This window comes from Erythrolamprus reginae, chromosome 2, assembly GCF_031021105.1.
Source record: "Erythrolamprus reginae isolate rEryReg1 chromosome 2, rEryReg1.hap1, whole genome shotgun sequence".
In the NCBI taxonomy this organism is placed as follows: domain Eukaryota; kingdom Metazoa; phylum Chordata; class Lepidosauria; order Squamata; family Dipsadidae; genus Erythrolamprus; species Erythrolamprus reginae.
Window position 1 is genome coordinate 48,056,221 of NC_091951.1, and position 25,201 is coordinate 48,081,421.

General features: G+C 41.2%; 3 protein-coding genes across 3 annotated transcripts; 2 read left to right on the plus strand and 1 right to left on the minus strand.

Annotated features, from left to right (window-relative positions):
• Positions 1-1,096: 1,096 nt before the first annotated feature.
• Positions 1,097-9,138, minus strand: LOC139160349 (zinc finger protein 3-like). The gene is made up of 6 exons (XM_070738116.1): positions 9,002-9,138; positions 7,016-7,608; positions 6,609-6,723; positions 5,936-6,003; positions 3,145-3,274; positions 1,097-2,344 (listed from the first exon to the last, which is right to left on the minus strand). The coding sequence occupies exons 2-6, from the start codon at positions 7,430-7,432 to the stop codon at positions 1,377-1,379; spliced, it is 1,698 nt and encodes a 565-aa protein (XP_070594217.1). The 5' UTR covers positions 7,433-7,608; positions 9,002-9,138; the 3' UTR covers positions 1,097-1,376.
• Positions 9,139-12,276: 3,138 nt separating this feature from the next.
• On the plus strand, positions 12,277-22,025 carry RPP14 (ribonuclease P/MRP subunit p14). Its single transcript, XM_070738098.1, has 6 exons — positions 12,277-12,562; positions 14,311-14,427; positions 14,545-14,629; positions 16,613-16,689; positions 18,825-18,903; positions 20,784-22,025. Exons 2-6 carry the CDS (start codon positions 14,327-14,329, stop codon positions 20,838-20,840), a joined length of 399 nt encoding a protein of 132 aa, XP_070594199.1. The 5' UTR covers positions 12,277-12,562; positions 14,311-14,326; the 3' UTR covers positions 20,841-22,025.
• Positions 20,870-22,025, plus strand: HTD2 (hydroxyacyl-thioester dehydratase type 2). Its single transcript, XM_070738097.1, has one exon. It carries the CDS (start codon positions 20,870-20,872, stop codon positions 21,395-21,397), a length of 528 nt encoding a protein of 175 aa, XP_070594198.1. The 3' UTR covers positions 21,398-22,025.
• Positions 22,026-25,201: the final 3,176 nt, after the last annotated feature.

Below are 25,201 nucleotides of genomic sequence, written 5' to 3' on the forward strand. Positions count from 1 at the left end.
GGGAAAAAAGCTAGAATAAGATCAAAATATTTACGACAATAAAAAAACAAGTGGGGGGGGGGTCGGACTCCCAGACTGGGAACTTTATTATCAGGCATGTGCCTTACAATGGATCAAGAATTGGATAAAACTAGAAAATAAAATAATGTTGTGCTCGAGGGATACGACCTACAGGTTGGATGGCATGCATTTCTTTGGGATGGGAAACAGAAAACACACACATATTTTCAAAATCATAAAATTAGGGACACATTATTTAAAAAATGGAGTAAAATTAAAGGGGAGCATTATAGAGAAATCCTGAGATGGTTTTCAGGAATGGAAGCACTAACATATCCCACAACAGTTGACTTACATAAAATGATTAAATACTTGGACATTTTGGATGAGAAAGGAGAAATGAAAAAGATGAATGAACTAGTACAACAAGGAAACAAAATAGATTGGTGCCATTATTATCAACTTAACAGACAATCTCACCACCAGATGGATCCACAACTTGCTGGCAAACTGTACTGAACAAGTAGTCCTTAATGGGTCTAAGTTTGCATGGAGAGAGGTAAGTAAAAGTCTTGCCAAACTCTCTGCCTTTATATGGCTACTCCCCTGTGTGGATCCTTCTATGGGACTCTACATGAGGCTACCCTTGAAGAGTGTTCGGAGACTCCAAATGGTCCAGAATGCAGCCGCGCGAGCCGTCATATAACACCTACGCTCCGCAAGCTGCACTGGCTTCCTATTAGTCTCCGGGCACAATTCAAGGTGTTGGTTCTTACCTATAAAACCCTACATGGCTCAGGGCCAGACTATTTAGGGGATCGTCTCTTGCCGCACACCTCCCAGAGACCAATAAGAGCACACAGAGTTGGTCTCCTCCAGGTCCCGGCAACTAAGCAATGCAGGTTAGCAGGGCCATGGGGGAGGGCCTTCTCTGTTGCTGCCCCGGCTCTATGTAATCAACTCTCCCCCGATGTCCATTCTGCTCCCACCCTACTGGCCTTCTGTAAGGCCACGAAGACCTCGCTTGGGCAGCAAGCCTGGGGGCCATGAATTAACAACTATCATGGCCTAATTGTATAAATGGAATGCATGCACATTGACTGGTTAGTTTAAGTATGGTTTTAATTAGGTTTTATAGTTTAGACTGTACATTCTACTTCTTTTTATTATTTTGTACTTTATATTGTTGTAAGCCGCCCCGAGTCCTTCAGGATTAGGTGACATAGAAGTCGAATGAATGAATGAATGAATGAATGAATGAATGAATGAAGTCCTTTCCACTCTCCAGGCATTTATATGACTTCTCCCCTGTGTGGATCCCTTGGGGGCATGTAAGTTCACAGCTATTTCTGAAGGCCGTTCCACACTCCATGCATTTATATGGCTTCTCCTGTATGGATCCTTTGATGGCGTGTAAGATTACTGCTTGTTCTGAAGTCCTTTCCACACTCCAGGCATTTATATGGCTTCTCCCCTGTGTGGATCCTTTGGTGGCATGTAAGTTCACTGCCTGTGTGGAAGTCTTTTCCACACTCCATGCATTTATATGACTTCTTCCCTATGTGGATCCTTCTATGAGAAGAACGATGACTGCTATTGCTGAAGTCCTTTCCACACTCCATGCATTTATACGGCTTCTCCCCTGTGTGGCTCCTTTGGTGGCGTTTAAGATTACTGCTTTTTCTGAAGCCCTTCCCACACTCCATGCATTTATATGGCTTCTCCCCTGTGTGGCTCATTTGGTGGGTAGTAAGATTACCAAGTTGGGTGAAGTGCTTTCCACACTCTATGCATTTATATGGCTTCTCCCCTGTGTGGATCCTTTGATGGGACATAAGATTACTGAGTCGACTGAAGCTCTTTCCACACTCCATGCATTTATGTGGCTTCTCCCCTGTATGTCTTCTGTTATGGGAAATAAGATTACCACATTGGTTCTTTCCACACTCAGTCTTTTTAAATGGCTTCTCTCTTATGTGCATCCTTTTATCAGATGTCACTCTTTCTCTAGAAATTGTGAAAGTCCCATTGTAATTTATTCCATTGTCTTTGCATATATAGTCTTCTGGTTTCGGTTGGGTTGGATAATATTCATTTATATCTAATATGTCTTTGAACAGTGCTGCACCTTTCCCAATATATTTTTTCTCTATTTTTCCCAGTTGCTCAAGAAAGCCTTGCAACTGAGCATCAACTAAAGATGAACTTTCCTTATTCCAATTATTTGTCTGGTTTCTCTCCTGCCTTTGTTGTTCCATTTGATTTTCAGGCTTCTCTGTTCTGTTCCCAAGTCTGAATTTATGGAATGATTCGATCGACTCTTTATTCTCCTGCCCAGTATTACCTCCAAAGGAAAAAAGAAATAAAAATGTTAGCAAGGTTAAGAAAAAAGGTTGATCTTCCAGAATTTCCCTTTGCATATCATATAAACCTACATTCTGTATATTGTGCCTAATTCCAATTACTGTATATTTGTATACTTATAATGGCATGGTATATAAATTATAATATTTCTATTCAAGCTTTCAAAATCTGAAACAAAATTTTAATTTAAGAACCAGAAGAAACTTCTAAGAAATCATTTGAGAATTAACTTTGGAACTCATTTTTTTCTTCCTATAAAACCTACTTTCCATTTGTGTTTTAATTTTTTCCTGCCAAAGATCACGTGATGGAAGAGAAAGAAAACTTAAGAGTTCTTGTATTAAGGAGCATGTTTGCAATTGAACAATGGCACCTTGTTGCCTTAATTCCAAGACTCGGGATAGAAATGAAATGGCAGCAAAGTTCATTAAGCCAAAAAAATTAATTGAATTGCAATCCTTCATAGTATTGATATTAAAGCACCGGGGCCAAAAAAATATGAAATCTCTGTAACAGAGTTTAGCATGACCTCAAACCAAGGAATTACTTTATCACGGACAGGTTTAAATACAAATAGAAAAACTCAACAAATGGCACAGGATTCCTCTAAGCAGAAAGCCATTGATGTATTTCCATACTAGGAACAGCAGAACAGCATATCTTTTTCTTTTCCCTCTCAAGAGATGACCTCTATTTGGAGAAATTCAAATAAGAAACAGCCAATGGCATCTAACCACATCATGTCTTCCTGAACTCTGACTGCAGAATAGCAAACCTTACCTAAAAAAGCCGTATTTCTATAATTCTCCAGCATGACTTCCCAATGCAGAGCTTTTTGGTGAGGATCCAGCTGAGACCACTCCTCCTCAGAGAAATAAACAGCCACATCCTCAAAGGACACAAGACTACCCTGAAAAAAAATATAGCACAGAATAGGCCTGGGAGGAACCTCAAGATCTGCCCTTTTCTTTAGAAATTCCCAAAGCAAAGTTATGCACTAAGGTCCATGTTTAGTAGGATTCCAGAACTGAGATGAGAAAATGGACAAAACAAAAAGCATTTGACTGAAAAAAATATTTTGGGCAGTTTTTAACATCTTGATTGATTATACAGGACTTTTGGTGCCATTCAGGAAAAGTTACCCCCATTATTTTCTGGAAGTATTCATCTACCATCTTCGAAACACTCTTCTCAATCCATTATTGCATCTACCATCAAAAGACCCTCAGTATGCTGTTCAAGCTGGGAGCTCTCCCAGAATATTAACTCAGCAGAACGAGATATCACAGATTATTACAGGCATTCACATGATAACTCATGGTTATGATACAATTCTTCTGTAGTGTAATCTTCCCCATAGTACAGATTAAAGGTGTTGAATCATCACCAGCTCTGCCCTTATGCTGTTCTACATCTTGCTTTTACATGCTGGCTTGCTTAGAGCAGTGTTTCCCAACCTTTTTTGAGCCGCGGCACATTATTCAAATTTTCAAAATTCTGGGGAACACTGGGGGGGGGGGCGCTAAAGAAAAGTTTGGACAAAAAAAATATCTCTTCCTCCATTTCACTTTATTTCTCCCTCCCTCTTTCTCTCTCTTCCTTCCTTCCCTTCTTTCTCTTTCTCCATCCATCTTTCTTTCTTCCTCTCTTTTTTGCTCTCTTTCTCTCTCCCTCCTTCCCTCCCTCTATGTCTTTCCCTCTCCCTCCTTCCCCCCCTCTTTCTCTCTCTCTTGCTTTCTTTCCCTCTCTTTCTCTTGCTTTCTTTCTCTCTCATTCTCTCTCCCCTCCTTTTTCTCTCTCTCTCTTTCTCTCTCGTTCACCACGCCAGCAACAGAGAGAAAAAGAAAGAGAGAGAGAGAGCCGGAGAGAGAATGAAGGGCGCCATTGTCTTCGCCTCCGCCCGCCGGCTCTGCAGCTAAGAGGCAGCAGCCATCAGCCCCCTCGCCCTCCCAGACGTCCCCAGCGCCCGGCCACGCGCCGCCTCCCGTTAGCCCGGCCGACTTTTCCCTGCTGCCGTTTTCTCTTCATGGCACAAAGCCACACAGTCCCGGACTCCCGGATCGCTCGCTTCTCCGGCCAGCAAGCCGGCTGCCCGGCGCGGCGCTTTCCTGGGCAGATGGCTTTGCTGACCAGAGAAGCGAGCGATCCGGGAGTCCGGGACTGTGTGGCTTTGCGCCATGAAGAGAAAATGGCAGCAGGGAAAAGTCGGCCGGGCTAACGGGCCCTCCATTCTCTCTCCGGCGGCGGAGGAGAGGGGGCAGATAGCGCCCCAAGACAGGAGGCGGCGGCGGCGGCGAGTGGGCGGATCGGGCGGGCAATGGGGCAGGACAGAGAAGCCAGGGGCGCGTTTGGCCGGAGTCACCGTGGGGAGGCAGGGGCGGCCGCGGCTCCCTTTACTCCTACTGCCGCACCTCCCCGCCCCTGCCTCCTTTTCCCCGCCTTCCTTCTTTGGGGCCCAGCAGGAGAGCGCCGGAAACAGCTGCATCGGGCAGCAGCCGGGGGACAGCTGCGAGTGGGAGCTCCAGGTCGGCGGCACTGGCGGTCCGGCACTGGCAGCGCCCCGTCCAGCTGGAGCTTCCAAAGACTTCGCGGCACACCTGGCCGTGTCTCGCGGCACACCGGTTGGGAAACGCTGGCTTAGAGAATAACAAAGAACCCACTGAAATGATTACGCCTCATCCCATAGGAATATACAGATGTGGTCCCATGTGAAACTACATTACCCAGAATGCAATCTAACTACAATTCCCCTAATATGCAATGTCTTAAAGAAACATGTCTTAATACAGACTAACTACAGTATTTCTCTCTATGATGACAGCACACTCAGCATCTAGAAAGAATCAACTGGCAGGTGAGCCTTGGAAACACCACCTATCAGTGACTCTAACCCTTCCTATGTTTGCAGAAGGAAGTGTGTATGTTTGTGTATGTGTGTGTATTGGCAGATTTGGTAAAGTGCCATCAATACCCAGAGACACAAAACTCTTCCTACAGCAAGGAAGCTGCTAATAGTCTGAGCCAGAAACAAGAAACAAAGAAACAGAACATTTCCTGAGGAGAACATTTCTTAACCCTTGTAGGCACATGGGACTTTCACAACAATTTAGCTTTTTCTGTATGGCCACTTTCAATCAATTTTAACTTATCTTTTAATCTGATGAACTTATTTTTCTTATGTCTTCGTAATGTAAACATTGTATTTGAACTTTGCAACAAAGCTTTTTAAAATGGTAATATGTCAGTATGCATCTTACATCTTTTTTTTAAGCATCTTTGCATAAATTGAGTCATAGAATGACAAAAAAATGAGCATTTTGGAGGATTTTGCAAAAAAATACTTATTCAAATGTAGGGAGTATAATTAGTATAAAGAATATATTTTAAAAGTATTGGTCTTTTTAAAAATCCTAAGAAGAATCTGCTTTGAAGTTTTGTTGCTTGGGGACATGAAAGTAAGGCATCCCAAACAGGAGGGAAAAAATGGAAGGGTACAGTACAATGTAAATTAGCTTGACTTTTTAAAGAAAAAGGAGAATACAAATCTAATAAATAATTCTCCTTCTCTTACTTGAGTTGGAGGTCCAACCATTGTTTCATCTTCACCATAAGGAAGAGTCAGCTTCCCTCTATTCTCCCCTGTGAGGGAGACAGAATTTTAAAATCCCAAATTAACAAAATAGGAGGAGGGGTGCTATAATATCAAAGATCATATGCTGCAACATCCTGCCTGTCAACAACTACTTCAGCTTCAACCGCAATAACACAAGAGCACGCAACAGGTTCAAACTTAATATCAACAGCTCCAAACTTGACTGTAAAAAATATGACTTTAGCAATCGAGTTGTTGAAGCGTGGAACTCATTACCAGACTTCGTGGTGTCAACCCCCAACCCCCAACATTTTTCCCTTAGACTTTCCACGGTTGACTTCTCCAGATTCCTTAGAGGTCAGTAAGGGGCAAGCATAAGTGCACTAGTGTGCCTTCCGTCCCCTGTCCAATTGTCTCTCCTATATTTTATATATCTTTTCTCCCATCCATATATCCTTCCTCTTCATTGATGTATTCTATTCTCATATCTCTTCTTCTATCCCTTCCTGATATTTACTACTACACATTTTTATTCTCCTTAACTTTCGATTTGTATTGGACAAAATAAATAAATAAATAAAATAAAAATAAATAACATAGAGAAGATGAGCCAGCTGAGATCTCTATGGGGAATGGGAGAGTCTTGTATTACCTGTGGATGTTTCTTGATTTGTGTCATGCTGCGTAGTCCTCAAGAAAAATAGTTCCCGAGGAGCATCGGATAGATGCCTCCTTCCCTCAGGACCTCTGTTCTTCACAGTGAAGGGCTTGAAATATAAGCCAGAGGAAAGAAGAATAATGAAAGGACCACACAAACCATGAAATGGATTATTCTTCTGTTCTTTCAATACCAATTGAAAGCAACCAATGTCCATCAGTTAGATTGGAAAGCAAGAAAGAAAAGTGTTATCTTTCTTGGAATGCATAATGGAACAACATCCTTCAAGAATTAGTGAATTCTTAATGAATGCCAGAGAACTGGTAATGAGGAACATAGAATTCAAACACATTGTTTATTACATTTACTCCTTCTAGGTTTCCGAGATGAAATTATCTCACCTGCAACTCAACCTGCTCCTCCTTCTCCTCCTCTGCCTGGCTCAGGAGGAAGCCTTCCACCAGGGCCACCGCCTGGGAGGTGGTCTCTGCTCCACACTCCCGCACCCAGCTCTCCATTTGCAGGGGCAGATGGCCCAGGAGCAGCTCCATAACAACCAGGTCCAGCATTTGCGCTTTTGTGTGCTTGTATGTTCTCAACCATCGATTACAAAAGAAATGGAGTCGACTGCAAAATTCTCGGGGACCCTCATCCTCCTGATATTGGACACTCCTGAAGTTCCAGGCATGAACTTGTGAAATGATTATTTCCTCCTCCAAGGTCTTCTGCCCAGATCTTGCCCAGATCTCTCCACGGCTCCTAGACTGAGCACCAGAAGGGCTTTTTCCAGTTTTTTCATTTGCCAAATGGCTTGCCATTCTTTCTCTGTCCTATTACACAATTCCAAGTAGGTTGAAGGAATCTTGAGGATCTCCAAATACTTTTTCATTCATTGGAGCTTTCATCTAGCCTCAGAACAAACCATTCAGCCCTCTCTGTTGAAGAGAACTTTGTCTCTATGAAACGCTGTAGAAATCGCTTCCAGTTTACTTATCTGAGACCAAAAAAACAAATGAACAAAGAAGTAAAAAGCGGTGCATTTAACCATTCAATAATTTTTCTACTCCTGGAAGGATGTATGTTTCTCAGCTAGTGGAGGATTACAGTGGCACTGAGCAGTTAGTTTCTATGTGTAATTGTTTGTGTGTGTAATCAAAAATTAGGGTGAAATACACTGAATAAATGCATTTCAGAAAACTATTTCCCCCTATTTCTTTGTACCCCAATGAAAGGCTTGCTTTTTAAAAATCAAAAAAATACTTATACACTCTAGAAAAAGTGCAGAGAAGAGCAGCAAAGATGATTAGGAAAGAAGATAAAACATATGAAGAACGGTTGCAGGAACTAGGTATGTCAAGTTTGATGAAAAGAAGGACTAGGGGAGACAGGTTAGCAGCGTTCCAATATCTCAGGGGCTGCCACAAAGAAGAGGAAGTCTAGCACTGAGGACAGGACAAGAAGCAATTGGTGGAAACTAATCAAGAAGAAAAGCAACTTAGAACCAGGGAGAAAATCCCTGAGAGTTAAAACAATTGATCAGTGGAACGGCTTGCCTCCAGAAGTTGTGAATGCTCCAACATTGGAAGTTTTAAAGAAGAGATTGGATAACCATTTGTCTGAAGTGGTATAGGCTTTTCTGCCTAAGCAGGGGGGTTGGACTAGAAGATCTCCAAGGTCCCTCCAACTCTTTAAATCTATCTTTTTATACATGCAAGCAGGGTTCACACAACATGCCAATCCCCGAACACATTAACAAACCATGAAAGTCTACATAAAATGAAATCCAACAAAGTGAGTCTGGCTTAGGATGTTCCATTTCCCTTTCTTTAGGGCTTGCTTTTAAAGAGTCAAATTACATTATTATAGGGTGGCAGGTTCACAGAAAGGTTGCCTTAAACCCAAAGAATAATCGCATGTGGTGAGTTCATGTGAAACCCAAGGAAGGAACCTAGATTGAGGTTATTTCCTGGTTCCTTTACCCTCCTAAAACAAATTGAACTGCAGAGGATCCAGGCCTTATTTTAGTGTCATCCTGCACTTAATAAGAATGCAGGCACAATCTTCTGCATCTCCTTCCTTGTAAAACTTTTCTTCTTATTTCCTTGGGATTTGACATGCAAGTTCACCCTCTCCCCCTACGGAGCTTTTCCCAGGAAATAGGGCGTGATGGAGCTTTTCCCAGGAAATAGGGCGTGATTGCCTCCCCCGGAATACCCTCCTCCTTCCTGAGGAACTAGATTACTTTCTGGGGACAACATAATTGGAGTCAAAACAGTTTGCCTGGCCCACCCCGAGCATAGAAAGGGAGGCAGAGGCACATGGGATCTGGGCTCTCCCACTCTTGGGACACATAAGATTGAACTTGGACGAGGGCATATATCTCTTACTTCTTTAGCGTGAGAATCTTCTGCCTCCCTCTGAATGGGAAAACAGTCACTGAGGTCCACAGCTGGGTCTCTTCTCTTCAAGACTTTCCTCCAGTTTTACCTCCTGCAAAACTCAAAGGGTTAAAGAGAGAGAGTGCAGTGTCCTAGAGAGGCAAGATTTAAAATGTCACTTCCTTTTCACCCTTCTCTGGAATCCACCTATGGCCCTCCAGTGGTTTAATGCTGAAGCGCATGGATTTTATTTTATTTATTTAGCCAAGCTTATATTAGATAAGATGAGATATACTGTATTAGATGAGAATAAACATGATCATGAATATGAATAAAAAAGAACATTAGGACAGGGACAGTTGGCACTCTGGTGATCTTATGCCTGCCCCTTACAGACCTCTTTGGAATGGGGTGAGGTCAATCCAAGGTCTAAAGTTATCTATGTTGTTTTTTCATCAGAGATTTTTTAATTGTAGCTTTCTTATTGATATGGATAATTTGTTTTTCCTGCCTTTTGTGATTATTAGTAATATGTATAGTTTAATAATTCTTTTGATTTAAAGCAAGAAAATATTATAATGGTCATCGGCAATGCTACAGTCAGAGAATAGAATTTGCCAATCAAGAGATGAGAGGTCAGTATCTGTGAGATCATAGTTGGCTTTTTTGAAGTTGTAATTGGGTGTCCCATCATTATGGTGATTTTTGTAAGGTCGTATATTGAGACAAAAGTCAATCATGCTGTGGTCACTGTTGGAAAAGGTTTCTTGTCAGCATTCCAATTAGCATACAAGAAATAAATCAGAGTCCAAACCTTTTCAGTTTCAATTGATTAAAAGAGCCATGTTGGTTATGAACTGTAGTCAACCCGATACTAACTTTTCTTACAGTTTTCCACCCAGGTTAAGGTTCATCCTTTATCCCCGCAGCCACAAGTTCATCTCATGGACCACTCTGGTTCTCTCAACATCCTTGATCCTTCCAGCTGGTGCTGAACAAAAGATGACCTTGAATCTCTGGAAAGAATTTGTTGTGGCTAGTACAAATATGTTTGTTTAGTAAATGGTTTCTTTTAAATCAAACTGGTTTTTTTAAAAAATATCTTAAATTATATTTGGATTTGTTATAAATTGTTTTTATTCTGTTGTGAGCCACCCCGAGTCTGCGGAGAGGGGCGGCATACAAATCTAAATAATAAATAAAATAATAAAATATTTCCCTCTCATGCAACACCCCTCTCCAATTGCCACAGTATTATTTTACTTGTGGCAGGCCAAAATCTCTAACTCAAAAGTGATGGCTTTGGCCTGGCAGTTCTTTTATTTGTAGTCCATAAATTGAGTTTAAACTGTTGCAGAAGATGAGATCAGTTGTTGAGTCTAGTGCTGTGAGATACTAATTGATCTAGTCCTAGATTAGTAACAGTGTTGTATAAGATTGCATGAATGGGTTCAGTTTTAGATTAATTCAATTAATGAGAGGTAGATTGAAGTCACCAAGAAAGATAAGAGGGTATGGGCAGAAGGCGGATGTCCAACAGGGGGGTGGAAAAGGGGTTTTTAGTATGTGTGGTACGCGCCATTTTTCCTCAGACTTTGCTTTGCTTTCGATGCTTCAAGTTCTGATTTGGATAAATTCACTTTGAACCTTAACAAAAGGACTCTGGGTTTTATTTTGTCTGAATTCTGACTGGCAGCCTTGACATTAAGCAAAGTCTGAGGAAAAATGGCACGTACCACACATACTAAAAACGCCTTTTCCACCCCCCTGTTGGACATCCGCCTAATCTCCATTGTCCAGACGCATCAAGTGGTCCAAGATGCTCCTCCTGGGCTTCTCAGGAATTTGCCCGTCTAACGGTCTCCTCTGGCACCTGGGAAATGGAAACTTATTTTAACTGAAATTTTTCTCCTGCACACTTCCCAACCCCCCTTGATATCTACCCCTCCCCATCTCTATGACAATCAAGCAAAGAATGCAGCAGCAGCAAGCGCAGGTTGACACCATGTTTAGTAGTGATGTTAGTTAGTGAAGTAGTGATGTTGCTTTCTTTTTGCAGAGGGAGCTCCTGGTGGATTGTATATACATTTATTTATTTTATTTATTTATTAGATTTATATGCAGGTACATTAGTACACTGCAGGTACTAATGCAAAGAAGGAAGAAAGGTAGATGTTTTTCATGTCCACACTGGTCAGGAAGCCTTCTCAATCCTAGTGCTTTTTACAATGTTAGATCTATCCACAATCCTCCATATTTTAAAAATTCTGGAGAGAGGTGGGCCAAAAAGCAGACAAGAAATGGAATTCTGCCTTCTTTTTACACAAGAGGATCAAAATAATCTTATCTTGACACTGCAACCCATAAAAGAGGACAATGCTATTGTCGTCAATTCGTGTCTGAGCCTGGTGCCGAGGCCAATGAAGAACACAAGACACAATGTGAATTTTTTGTTTCCTTTTATTGAAGCACTACAAGAAAAGGGATCCTGGCCAAAATGCCAAGGAAACTTGAAACTTAATAGAATTAAGAAAGCTTAATACATTTTCACCAAAGCAGAAGGGGGCACTACATGAAGGGCACCTACAGGGTGTTAGGATGAAGGCACTGGCAAGGAGCTATGTATGGTGGCGCAACATGGACAAACATATAAAGGAATGGGTCAAAGGTATGCTCCATACCAGGAATCCAGAGCATCCCTTCCCAAATCCCCCATACATGAATGGGAACAACTGAAGGACCCATACTCTTGCATCCATATAGATTTTGCAGGTCCATTCCATGGGCAAACATTCATAGTAATAGTTGATGCATATTCAAAATGGCTTGAAATAGCATTAATGCCTACCACTACAATCAATGCTGTAATCTGTATTACGAAAACTGCTATGCATGGGTTACCAGACACAATTGTATCGGACAGTGGGCCTCAACTCCCTGCAACACATTTTGAAGGGTTTCTAGCAAGCTCTGGGATTAAATATACCTTATTTGCCCCATTTCAGGATAGGGCTGGTAGAACAAACATTTAGCGCTACAAAAGAACAGAACAACCAACCATAAACAAGGCCGTCACCCCCGCTTCTCGGAGCAGCCAAGAAAAAAAAGGAACTTCTAGGCCAGGGGTAGACAAAGTTAGACATATGGACTTCAACTCCCAGAATTCCTGAGTTCAGGAATTCTGGGAGTAGAAGTCCACAAGTCATAGAACAGCCAACTTTGCCAACCCCTCTTCTAGGCGCAACGAAGACGTCAAAATCCTGGCCGCGGGGAAACGAAACTCTGAGGGCGAGGAAGCCACGCCTTCAGGCCATTGTGCTTCATCCTATTGGTTTCCAGCTACCCCGCCTACTGGCGGCTCGTCCCAGTATTTACTTTGCCTGACCTATGGAGATGCACAACTCGCCTCACGGGATCTTATTGAACGGCACCCACCCATTGGTCAGAAAGAGAAATGTCGGCCTGCGATTGGCCGATGCGTTTGGTGGCCCGTCTTCCCAATGCTTCCGTTCGGCCACGTGTTGGGGACGCGGGAGGATGAGCGGTCCGCCCTCCTTGTAAGGTCTCGGTGTAAGTAACGGTGATCTTGAACAGAAGGGAGGGAATGGCGCATTTTACAACAGGGAGGAAGAAATGCACCATGTCGTCTTTCATACTCACTTAACCTTCCCTGATTGGCCCAGCACAGTGACCCGCATTTAGGAAGCGGAAGCTCTATGAAAGGCGCAGAGCTTTGCTTAATGGGGGCAAGGTGCAAAATTACATTAATATTCCTAAGTTCCATTTCCCGATCTCTTATCAATGTATCTCCCATCAGAGCCACCGGCCCATGTTGATGAGAGTTGTGTTATGATTTAGGATGGTGCGCTGAAGAGCATCTCGTTAGAGATGGATGCTGGAAGCATATTATGCTTTGCACCGATGATGTTACCTAGTTTGGACAATAAAACGTCTGCAAGAAAACAACCAAGCTCAACCAGCCAGCATCAAGGATCCCTCATTTGAATCATGAGCTACAAATATTCTCCTTTAGTGATAGCACTTAAACATTATTGTTGCTTAACCTTTCTAGGTAACATTTGTGTGCTTAAATTGTGTACTATCTGTATTGTCTGGATGCAGTGAAAAAGTTAATATCACTGATGGGATATAACAAAGAAAATAGTTTGGGTGAAGAATGTTTAGTGACTTTTTAGCAGAACAGAATTCCAGGTTGAAACATTCTGAGTGGGGCCAAGTCCCTTCAGCCTGGCTTTCCTGAAATCATATTGATTTCAGGAAATCAATATGATTGGCTTTCAATTTTATCTCTCCATACATTGGTCCACAAAAATTACAAGGTTGCATTTTCATCTGATCTTTTCCATGGGTATTTTAATTAGGTTAGGCTACAGTAAAGCAGGTGTGTTTCAGTTAAGCCTGTCAGCTTAAGAGGCTTTTGTTCTGGGTCAGACAGACAGATCACTTTAATTTACAGGACCGCCTTCATCCTCATACCTCATTGCGGCCAGTAAGGTCCCACAGAGTCGGCCTTCTCCAGGTCCCGTCCACCAAGCAATGCCGATTGGCGGGACCTAGTGGAAGAACCTTCTCTGTGTCCAACCCTATGAAATCAACTCTCATCCCTACCGATCTTCCAGAAAGCCGTTAAGACCTGGCTTTTCTGGCAGGCCTGGAATTAGATTGACTGTTGCATGATATTATTTTATTGCTAATACTGTATATTACTGATTTTATTATGCAATTTTGATTGTATTTTAATGCTATTATATTTATTCCACTTATTAGCCGCTCTGAGTCTGCCTTGGATTGAGCGGCATATAAATATAATAAATAAGTAAATAAATAAATATATAAATACTGTACATACTTGAAGAGATGCCCGTGACTGAATCTAAAGCACCAATTAAGCTGTGAACACTCTCATCCTTCCTCTAATTGTCTGTGTTTGTTTCTTCGGATTCACCTATGGCCAGCATGGGAATCACTACTAACAAACTTATGCAACCTGGCTTAGATTGCCTAGTGCAGTGTTTCCCAACCTTGGCAACTTGAAGATATCTGGACTTCAACTCCCAGAATTCCCCAGCCAGCATTTGCAGTCTGGGGAATTCTGGGAGTTGAAGTCCAGATATCTTCAAGTTGCCAAGGTTGGGAAACACTGGCCTAGTGGACCAATTGAATGAAAAATAAGACATTTCCCTCCCTGCCATTGCATATATTCTTAAAGTGCAGGTGACAGTTGATCATAATTAAGAGTTTGTGATTTTGAGCTTAGGACTTGGCAATATGTCAGAGTGGAGTGTTCTGTCTTTTAGAAGTGGGCATCCTAAGATGTCTGAATTTGACGATGAAAATAAGGGCATTGAACCTGCTGCCTATGAAAGAATAGTCCTGAAGAACGTTTCTGAATACCATTATTTGAAGATCCGTTTGTAAGTTCAATTCCCTTTTTAAAAATATCCCCATTGCATTTCTGTTCAGTTCTGTATAACTTTAACATGATTGTGGCATATTACATTAATAAAACTTATTGCAAAAATGTTTTGTAGGGAGTTTGAAGAAGCTGGCATTACTTTAAATCCTGTTGATTTCAAACAACTTATCATCTCTGCTTTGAAACGGCTCCATGGGGAGGTATGTCATTTTTGTCTGAATGATTTTTCAGATAATTATGAATCCTTTGCAGCTTTTAATATAAAAGTGGTCACATAGTTTCTTCTTTACACTCTGGCACTGTTTTCCTGATTCATAATAGCTTCATTACTAAAATCTAGTATCAAATGACAGCAATCTTTTGTTATATGGGAAAAAAATAATAAGGAAAGATATCAAACACTGATTGATCATACATTTGGTAACACTCCAGTCACCAAAAATTTAAAAAGAGAATTCCTGCTTCCTCTAATTATATTGCATCACTGCCCTGTTCCTTGCTGTCATTTGTAGCTAAAGAGATGTGCCGGTGCCTGGAGGCTCTATCTGGATGGGTGTCAACAGACTCAAACTCAACCCTTATAAGACGGAGTGGTGTGGGTTTTGCCTCCCAAGGACAATTCTATCTGTCCATCCATCACCCTTGGGGGGGATTATTGACCCCCTAAGAGAGGGTCCGCAACTTGGGCATCCTCCTCGATCCACAGCTTACATTAGAGAACCATCTTTCAGCTGTGGCGAGGAAGGCGTTTGCCCAGGTCCGCCTGGTGCACCAGTTGCGGCCCTACCTGGACCGGGAGTCACTGCTCACAGTCACTCATGCCCTCATCACCTCAAGGTTCGACTACTGTAATGCTCTCTACATGGGGCTTCAGATTGTGCAAAATGCAGCTGCGAGAGCAATCATGGACTTCCCTAGGTATGCCCATGTTACACCAACACTCCGCAGTCTGCATTGGTTGCCGATCAGTTTCCGGTCACAATTCAAAGTGTTGGTTATGACCTATAAAGCCCTTCATGGCATCGGACCAGAATATCTCCAGGACCGCCTTCTGCCACACGAATCCCAGCGACCGATTAGGTCCCACAGAGTGGGCCTTCTCCGGGTCCCGTCAACTGAACAATGTCATCTGGCAGGACCCAGACGAAGAGCCTTCTTTGTGGCGGCCCCGACCCTCTGGAACCACCTCCCCCCAGAGACCAGAATTGCCCCCACCCTCCTTGCCTTTCGTAAGCTCCTTAAAACCCACCTCTGTCGTCAGGTATAGGGGAATTGAGATATTCCTTTCCCCCCAGGCCTATACAATTTATGCATGGTATGTTTGCGTGTATGTTTGGTTTTTTAATAAGGGTTTTTAGTTATTTTAAATATTAGATTTATCATATGCTGTTTTATAATTGTTGTTAGCCGCCCGAGTCTATGGAGAGGGGCGGCATACAAATCTAATTAATTAATTAATTAGTAAGTAAGTAAGTAAGATCCGTACCACCCCCATGCTACTAGCTTTCCAGAAGGCCCTGAAAATCTGACTATGCCGGCAGACCTGGAGGCCGTGAGAACTGACATCTCTCAATTCCGGCCTAGATATGATCTGATTGAGATTTTGTTTGTATGGATATGATTAAAGGGTTTGTATGGATGTGATTGAAGGGTTTTTATTATTAATGCTGTAAATTAATTATTTATACTGCTTTTATTATTCTATTGTTGTAAGCCGCCCTGAGTCTTTCAGGAGTGGGTGGCATATAAATTCAATAAAATAAAATAAATAAAACCTCATTTATGGTTTTTGGCAGCAAAAGAATAATTTTAAATAAGGAAGAATCAGGTGATGCCTCTGATTACAAGTACCAGCTGTTTCTCCCAAATATAAGGGGCTTTGATGATTTTTATGTGTACAAGAAAAGTAGATTAATGATCAAACCAAATACCAGTATTTAAGAACATGTCATTTTGTGCATTTTTCTCTATTACATCTTACAAGCTTAGACTTGTAATGAAATATATTGAAAAAACCTGGGAGGTCATTCTTAATTAAGCTTACCTTAAAAACCAAGTTTGTAATTACATCAAATTAAACTAAATGTAGAGGTGGAGTAGAAATGGATTTCTTATAAGAGCTTTCTTAATGAGTTTGAGACTTTTAAAGTTCATTTTAGTAATAGTGTCATGTTTTCTTTCAGGTTGGGGCTGCATTATCTGTTGACGTTTTGACATATGAAGAAAAAACATTGACTGCCATACTTAGAGTATCTAATGTGTAAGACATTTTGAATATGTTTTCTCGGCAAGCGTGGTTAGATAAAAGAATGCTATCTAGCATAATAATAAAAATTGAGATAATTCTTTTTAAATTCAAGTAAAGTGTCGTAAGTCCATTTCTGTACCATCCCCCCCCCCCCTCCAACCTAACCACTTAAAGATGTTGGACTTCTCCCTTGCTGGCGGGGAAATTTTGGGAGTTGAAGTGTACACAACTTGAGGTTGGTAAATTTGAGAAACACTTTTTTGTGGAGTTCTTGGTGTTCTCTGATCTTGTTTGCTTGCAGGTGTTTCATTAGTAGGCAACATTATCAGGGACCAGAATATCTCTGGGACCACCTTCTGCCACACGAATCCCAGCAACCGATTAGGTCCCACAGAGTTGGCCTTCTCCGGGTCCCGTCGACCAAACAATGTCGTTTGGCGGGTCCCAGGGGAAGAGCCTTCTCTGTGGCGGCCCCGACCCTCTGGAACCAGCTCCCCCCTGAGATTAGAACAGCCCCCACCCTCCTTGCCTTTCGCAAACTCCTTAAGACCCACCTCTGTCGTCAGGCATGGGGGAATTGAAATATCTTCCCCAGGCCTATACTGTTTATGTATGGTATGTTGTGTGAATGTTTTTAAATTATGGGGTTTTAGCTTTCTAATTATTGAATTTGTATTTTACACTGTTTTTCTGTTGCTGTTGTGAGCCGCCCCGAGTCTGCGGAGAGGGGCAGCATACAAATTAAATAAATTAAAAGTAGGTAGATAGCTAGATAGATAGATAGATAGATAGATAGATAGATAGATAGATAGATAGATAGATAGATAGATAGAGTGAGTGAGTGAGTGAGTGAGTGAGTGAGTGAGTGAGTGAGTGAGTGAGTGAGTGAGTGAGTGAGTGAGGTACTTGCTCCCCGTTTAGATACGGTAGCTTATCCTGCCTGTGTTGGTAGAGGATGTATTCTAATCTATTTCCTTCTTAGTTTTTTTTTTTAATAGTCTCTTGGGTGGTTTGTCTGAATGCTTAGTTTCTACAAATTCTCTAGCATTTTTGGATTTGGCTTGATCTGGATTGCTTATGTTAATCTCATAGCCTGCAAGCTGGATGCATCATGTGCTGGCTCTGCCTCTTCCTGGTTTAGCAAAGTGGGGGGAATCCCAATATATCACATGATGCCGCTGAGTTTGACAGCTCTGGCTTATTTAATTTCCTAATTGAAACTATGGTTGAATCTGTTCATAGTTGTGGTATTAAGGAGCTTTCAGTGTGTCTTCTGACTGCTAGTTTGGGTTGATGGATGTATTCTGCTCATCCTTTCCAGCAGCCTTTACATTCAGATAAGCAGGGATTGACACCAGTCAAACAATAAAGCAGAAAACAATGCCTTAATTAAGAAAAGACCAAGGAGAAAGCTACACCTTCATTAATACAGGCAGGGCAAGCTGCTATATATAAATGGACAGGCTCCATACTCGCTATCCTTCATACCTCCGGAACCGCCTTCTACCGCACGAATCCCAGCGGCCGATAAGGTCCCACAGAGTTGGCCTTCTCCGGGTCCCGTCGACCAAACAATGTCGTTTGGCGGGCCCCAGGGGAACAGCCTTCTCTGTGGCGGCCCCGGCCCTCTGGAATCAACTCCCCCTGGAGATTAGAACGGCCCCCACCCTCCTTGTCTTTCGCAAGTTACTCAAGACCCACCTATATCGCCAGGCATGGGGGAATTAAGACATCTCCCTCAGGCTTTCTTATATTTTATGTTTGGTATGTATGTGTTGTATGGTTTTTAAATTGTTGGGGTTTTTAAATATAATTTTAATATTAGATTTGTTCCATTGTTATACTGTTTTTATTATTGTTGTGAGCCGCCCCGAGTCTTCGGAGAGGGGCAGCATACAAATCTAATGAATTGAATTGAATTACATTAAATGCAATGGTTTTATCAGAAATCATTATTTGTTATCTTAGCATAAATGTTGGGAAATTTCAGCCTCGAGTTTATTTGGATCTGCCGTAATTTCTAGATAGGTATGGCTCCAACTTCATTGAACCTTTGATTCCATTTATCATGAAATATTTGTGGTTTACTTTACTTGCCTACTGATCAGTCATTTCCATTAATATATCCAATGCTATTATTTATACAGTGGCCTCGTAAAACTGTGGAGTGCTCTATCATTGCATGGTTCACATCAGAACAGAAAATGTGCCTTTAGGGTGATACAGGTAAGAATTGAAAAATAATCAGTTGAAAGTTTTATTGGTTCAATAAAATTATTGCTCTGGTACTTTTAGATCTTATATTGAAAATGGGCAACCCCTAGACTATATTCACAAGTACTCCTTATCCTGTGTTTTCCTTAAAATATTATAGTTGACTTTCATTGTATGTTGGGTATTCTGTGTTTTATTGCTTTATAGTTTTTTGAGTAGTTTTTTAACCTAGTCAGAGAATTAATTGTGTGGGTAAGAAACATAAGAAAATACTTTTTTCTAAGAGTGTGTTTAGTTTACTGTCTGTTGCTTTATTGTTGATTGATTTATTGTATTACTATTTTGGGGAGAGGGAATAATTTCATCCCAGCTTGTTCTGCTCTGAGTACAATTGTTTAGCAACATATATTTCTTTAACATATAAGCCAACCTGTCTATGGCTGTTTCGTTTCTCAGGGCTTCAGGTTGACACCATCATTATTTATGGCATTATTTCCTTTCATCTCATTCTATTTGAAATGCTTGAGTTCAGCTATTTAACCATCATGTCCTAGGCTTGCAGTTATTAAATTTGGTCTCCAGGGAAATTAATCAACTGCCACTTACCGTATTTTTTCAGAGTATAAGATGCACCTTTTTCCTCCCTAAAAGAGGCTGAAATACTCTGAATGTAGTTTTTTTGAAGCTTTTTTTTCTAGCCCTAACAAGATACTAACCATCTTTCCAGCTCTTATCTTGCAGGCTTTTTCATTCTAACTTTCTCCGAAGAATGTTTTTCCAGCCCTAAGTCTTTGCCGGCTTTTTTTCACTGCTCTATTTGCTCCAAATACAGTGATATCTTGTCTTACAAACTTAATTGGCTCCGGGATGAGGTTCTTAAGGTGAAAAGTTTGTAAGATGAAACAGTGTTTCCCATAGGAATCAATGGAAAAGCGATTAATGCGTGCAAGCCCAAAATTCACCCCTTTTGCTAGCCGAAGCACATGTTTTTGCGCTGCTGGGATTCCCCTGAGGTTCCCATCCATAGGAAACCCCACCTCCAGACTTCTGTGTTTTTGCGATGCTGCAGGGGAATCCCAGCAGGGGAATCCCAGCATCGCAAAAACGAGCGCTTCGCTGCCAACGGAAGTGTGGAGGTGGGGTTTCCCAGCAAAGGGAGCATCAGTGAAATCGCAGCATCGCAAAAACAGTGAAATCCTCGAAACCCCACCTCCGGACCTCTGTGTTTTTGCAATGCTGTGATTTCACTGAGGCTCCCCTCGCTGGGAAACCCCACCTCCGGACTTCCGTTGCCAGCGAAGCACCTGTTTTTGCGCTGCTGGGATTCCCCTGCAGCATCACAAAAACACGGAAGTCCAGAGGTGGGGTTTCCCGTGGAGGGGAGCCTCAGGAAAATCCCAGCGGCGCAAAAATGGGTGCTTCGCTGGCAACGGAAGTCCGGAGCCAGGGCATCCCAGCAGTGGCGGTGGGTTTGTAAGGTGAAAATAGTTTGTAAGAAGAGGCAAAAAAATCTTAAGCCCCGGGTTTGTGTCTCGAAAAGTTTGTACGACGAGGCATTTGTAAGACGTTTCTTTCCAGCCCTAACAAGGTGCTAACTATCTTCCCAGTTCTTACCGGCTTGCAGGCTCTTTCATTGTTACTCTCTTAGAATAAGATTTTTTAAGCCCCTAACCAGGGGATAAATAATGTGCTGAAGCTGACCAGGCTAAGAACACTAGCCAAATGAATACCTAGTAGGCAGATCCCCCTCCCTATTTTCCTCCCCCCCCAAACTAAGGTGCGTCTTATACTCTGAAAAATAACGGTATTTGTTTGAAGCTGCTGAATGTTCTTTTATGCAAAATGAATTGATTTTGTTCTTCTGTTTGATCCCCCCCCCCACTTCTATCTAGACTTCTCCATTTCTTCTTGCGTTATCTGGGAACAGCAGAGAAATGGTGCTAGATTAATTATTCAGTTGATTAGTTTGTATAACATTATGATGCTGATGGCTTTGTCCAAATGCGGTTTTTTTGGTGTGATACTTGGGAGAATATTTTCCACAAAGCCAAGCCTTTCTATGCCATTCTTCAATCAACATCGTGTTCAGTTTTTACATATAAAAGTTGGAGACAAAGCTGAAATAATTAAGAAGTTCACATCAAAGGATATTGTTACCTTTTCTGAATTAACAGGGGATACTAACCCATTACACTTGGATGAAGAATATGCAAAGCAATCAAGGTTTGGGAGAACAATTGTACATGGTGTTTTGATCAATGGACTTATTTCAGCTGTCCTAGGTACGAGAATGCCTGGGCCTGGATGTATCTTCCTTTCTCAGGAAATTAATTTTCCATCTCCTTTATATGTGGGAGAAGAGGTCTTGGCTTCAGCAGAAGTGAAGAAATTGAAGAGACGTCTTGCTTATATTGCAGTATCATGTACAGTTGTCCAAAGTAGCAAAATTGTCATGGAAGGAATTGTTAAAGTTATAGTGCCTGAAGATCAAAATCCTGTGACCTGATTGGTAGCTGAGATGCACTTTTAGCTGTAATCAAGTAGTTACCTAACTATGAAGAATTTGAAAGAGTTGAATTCCAACATTTTGATGTTGATCTGATTTAGAAGACTGCTTTGCCTTTTCTCAATGTAACAGTGAGATAGAATGATGCTGGGGGGGAAATCAGTATCTAAAATGCCTTGAGTTGTTTACTTTGTATTTATATATTGGACAGATTTAGGGATTGTCATGTTGGATTTAACCAGAGACCCCACCCCATTAGCTATGCATTTTATCAATAAATAATAACCACCCAGGTGACAGTTTTATTGCTTAGACGGTTGGTGCAATCCATCCTCTTGTCATTAACTAGAAGTACATTGTAGATCTGTCCTCTACTTCCTCCCAGAAATGTCATTTATATAAATATCTTTGACATACTTACTTTAAACTGACAAACAAGATTAAGAAGTTAATGTTATGTCCTCAGATTCTCTTCTTGAAAAAAATATCAGTACAAGCCTATATTCTCCTTGCACAAAGTAACATTTGACTTCTCTGGAATATTAATCTCAACTATAATTTATTTATCTTCCTTCTGTATTAACTTTTCCAAATGATAAAAAAATAAAACTTGTATTGTTGCTCTTAATGATCTGGATGATTCTATTATTACAATTATACTGTGACTACTGTTTGCAATCCTTCCACAATAAATCTTTGTTGGGGGGGGGGGGGATTTTAATAAACCAAAAGCAACTGGAGAAGCTCAAACCAGGCTCTGGGAGGGGGGTTTTGGCTTCCAGAGTGTCTCTGGGGGGATGTGAGAGGGTATTTTTCGCCATCACTGCTATAATCAATACATGAGATCCAGTTTGTTACAGTGGTTAAAGCTCCAGGCAAGAAACCAGAAGACCTCGAGTCCTAGTTCTGCGTTGGATACAAAGCTGGTTGGGACACTTTGGGCCAGCCAGTTTGTGTCCTAGGAAGGAGGAGCAACTGCAAGTAGCTTATGAAAAACTTGTCAAGAAAATTGCATGAGAAGTCAACACTGAATTAAAGGTATGTACTGTACGGATTGTACACACTTAATACTTGCCTTAAAATTAATATGAATAGATGAACAAATAATATCACTTATGTATATTGCTAGCTAATGTCACGCATCACATATATATTGATGGACTGCATAACAAAGTGAATTATCACAAAATGCCAATTCAGTATGCGGTAGCTATGAAAACATTCCAGTGATTGTTAGTAAAATTGAAAATAATAATAATAATAATAATAATAATAATAATAATAATAATAATAATAATAATACAAGCATAGACATGATGCTGTGGCACAGATGATCCACTGGAACTTGTGCTGGAACTATCATTTACCAGTGGCAAAGAACTGGTGGGATCATAAGCCCGAAAAAGTGGTCGAAAATGAGCAAGCAAAACTATTGTGGGACTTCCGACTTCAGACTGACCGAATTCTGAAGCATAACACACCAGATATTGTGATCATGGAGAAAAAGAAAGTATGGATCATCGACATCGCAATCCCAGGAGACAGCAGAATTGAGGAGAAGCAGCTAGAGAAATTAGTGAAATACGAAGATCTAAAAATCGAGCTGCAATGACACTGGCATAAGCCAGTGAAAGTGGTCCCAGTGGTACTTGGCATGCTGGGCGCAGTACCAAAGGATCTCAGCGGACATTTGAAAACCATCGGAATTGACAAAATCTCCATCTGTCAATGGCAAAAGGCCGCTTTACTGGGATCGGCAAACATAATTCGCCGCTACATCACGCAGTCCTAGGTGCTTGGGAAGCGCCCGACTGGTGATGAAATACGAAATCCAGCATAGTGATCTTGTTCGCTGTGTTGCACTGACATAATAATAATAATAATAATAATAATAATAATAATAATAATAATAATTTATTAGATTTGTATGCTGCCCCTCTCCAAGGACTCAATACCCAATACAAAACTATGGAATGTTTATAACTGGTTTGTGTACAGTACTAGTTACCATGCTTGAAAAAGGTCATAGAAAGCTGAAAGAAGTGTAAAAGAGCAGCTAAAACAGGGGTGTCAAATTGATGGTCTGCCAACCGGATGCATCACGCCCAAGTCATGCTCAACCCAGTTCTGTGAAAGGAAAAAGGTTGCAAAATATCACATGATGGCAATGTGACGAACTGAAGTTGACATTCCTGAGCTAAAACAACCATGGGTCTTGAATGTTTTGGGCTCTTTAGCTTGGAAAAAGGGAGATGAGGCATGATTGAGATGTATAAAATCATGCATGTCATGGAGATAAGGAAAGCATTTTTCAAAATATTAACAGTAAAAGCCAGCCAGTGGAGCCAATGAAGTAGTGAAAGAAACTTGTTTTTTTAATAAGGAAGAAATTCTTCACCCCGCACATTGCTAACCTGTGGAATACAGTATATTATAATGTAATGCAGTGATTTTCAACCTTTTTTGAGCCGCGGCACATTTTTTACATTTACAAAACCATAGGGCACATTGAGTGGGGGGGGGGAGCTAAAAAATATTGGACAAAAAAAATCTCTCTCTTCCTCCCTTTCGCTCTATTTCTCTCTCCCTCTTTCTCTCCCTTGCTCTTTTTTTCTCTCTCTCCATCCCTCTTTCTTTCTCTCTTCCTTCTTTCCTCTTTTTTGCTCTCTTTCTCTCTCCCACCTTCCCTCCCTCTCTTTCTCTCTCTCTCTCTTGCTTGCTTTCTCTCGTGTTTGCTTTCTCTTTCTCTCTCTCTTGTTTTCTTTCTCTGAGCTTCGCGGCACACCTGACTATGTCTCGCGGCACACTAGTGTGCCACAGCACACTGGTTGAAAAACACTGATGTAATGACTAGAACTTGGATGGCTTTTAAAAAAGTATAGGTAAATGAATGAAGAACAAATCCATGAAGCACTTAACAATTCAATGCTATTTTCCAGCTGGGGGCAGCATGTTTCTGAATACCAACTGCAAAGAAATTGTTCTTTTTCTGTCTGGTTTAGCTAGCTCTTCGTTTCTGTACATTCAAAAGCATTCTTCCAACATGAATTTCATTAGCTATTTCCTGAACAACCACAGGAGATCAACCAGTCTAACACAGACCTCAATACAGCTGCTGTTAAGTATTCAGGAATTGCCAATTTATGAATTACCCATGAATAGCCAGCAAACTCTCATCTACCATTGATTTTATTTTTATTTATTTATTAATTAGATTTGTATGCTGCCCCTCTCTGTAAACTCGGGGCGGCTAACAACAGTAAAAAAACAATATAAACAAATCTAATATTAAAAGTAGTTTAAAAACCCCAATTTAAGAAACCAATCATACATACAAACATACCATGTATAAATTTTGTAAGCCTAGGGGGAAGGGAATATCTCAATTCCCCCATGCCTGACGACAGAGGTGGGTTTTAAGGAGCTTACGAAAGGCAAGGAGGGTGGGGGCAACTGATATCTGGGGGGAGTTGGTTCCAGAGGGTTGGGGCCGCCACAGAGAAGTATCTAAGTGATACACTTACATGGGTGATTTTTTTTCAGGGTTTGAGCCAAACGAAAAGATGCTCTGTTGAAAAAGGATTTTGTATTAAGTTGTTTAGGATGATACTGAAGTCCATAGGACTCAATATTCTAGCACATCCTATTTCAATCCTATGATCAAATCAGCACTAACCATTCTGACCTATCATTTTTATTAAAACTTGAAAACCCTATAGTGGTAAATACGCTTTCATATCCCCTAGCACTAGGATTCAAATGCTAAACTCTGAATAGTATACTCCAGCGGTTCTTATTTTCCAG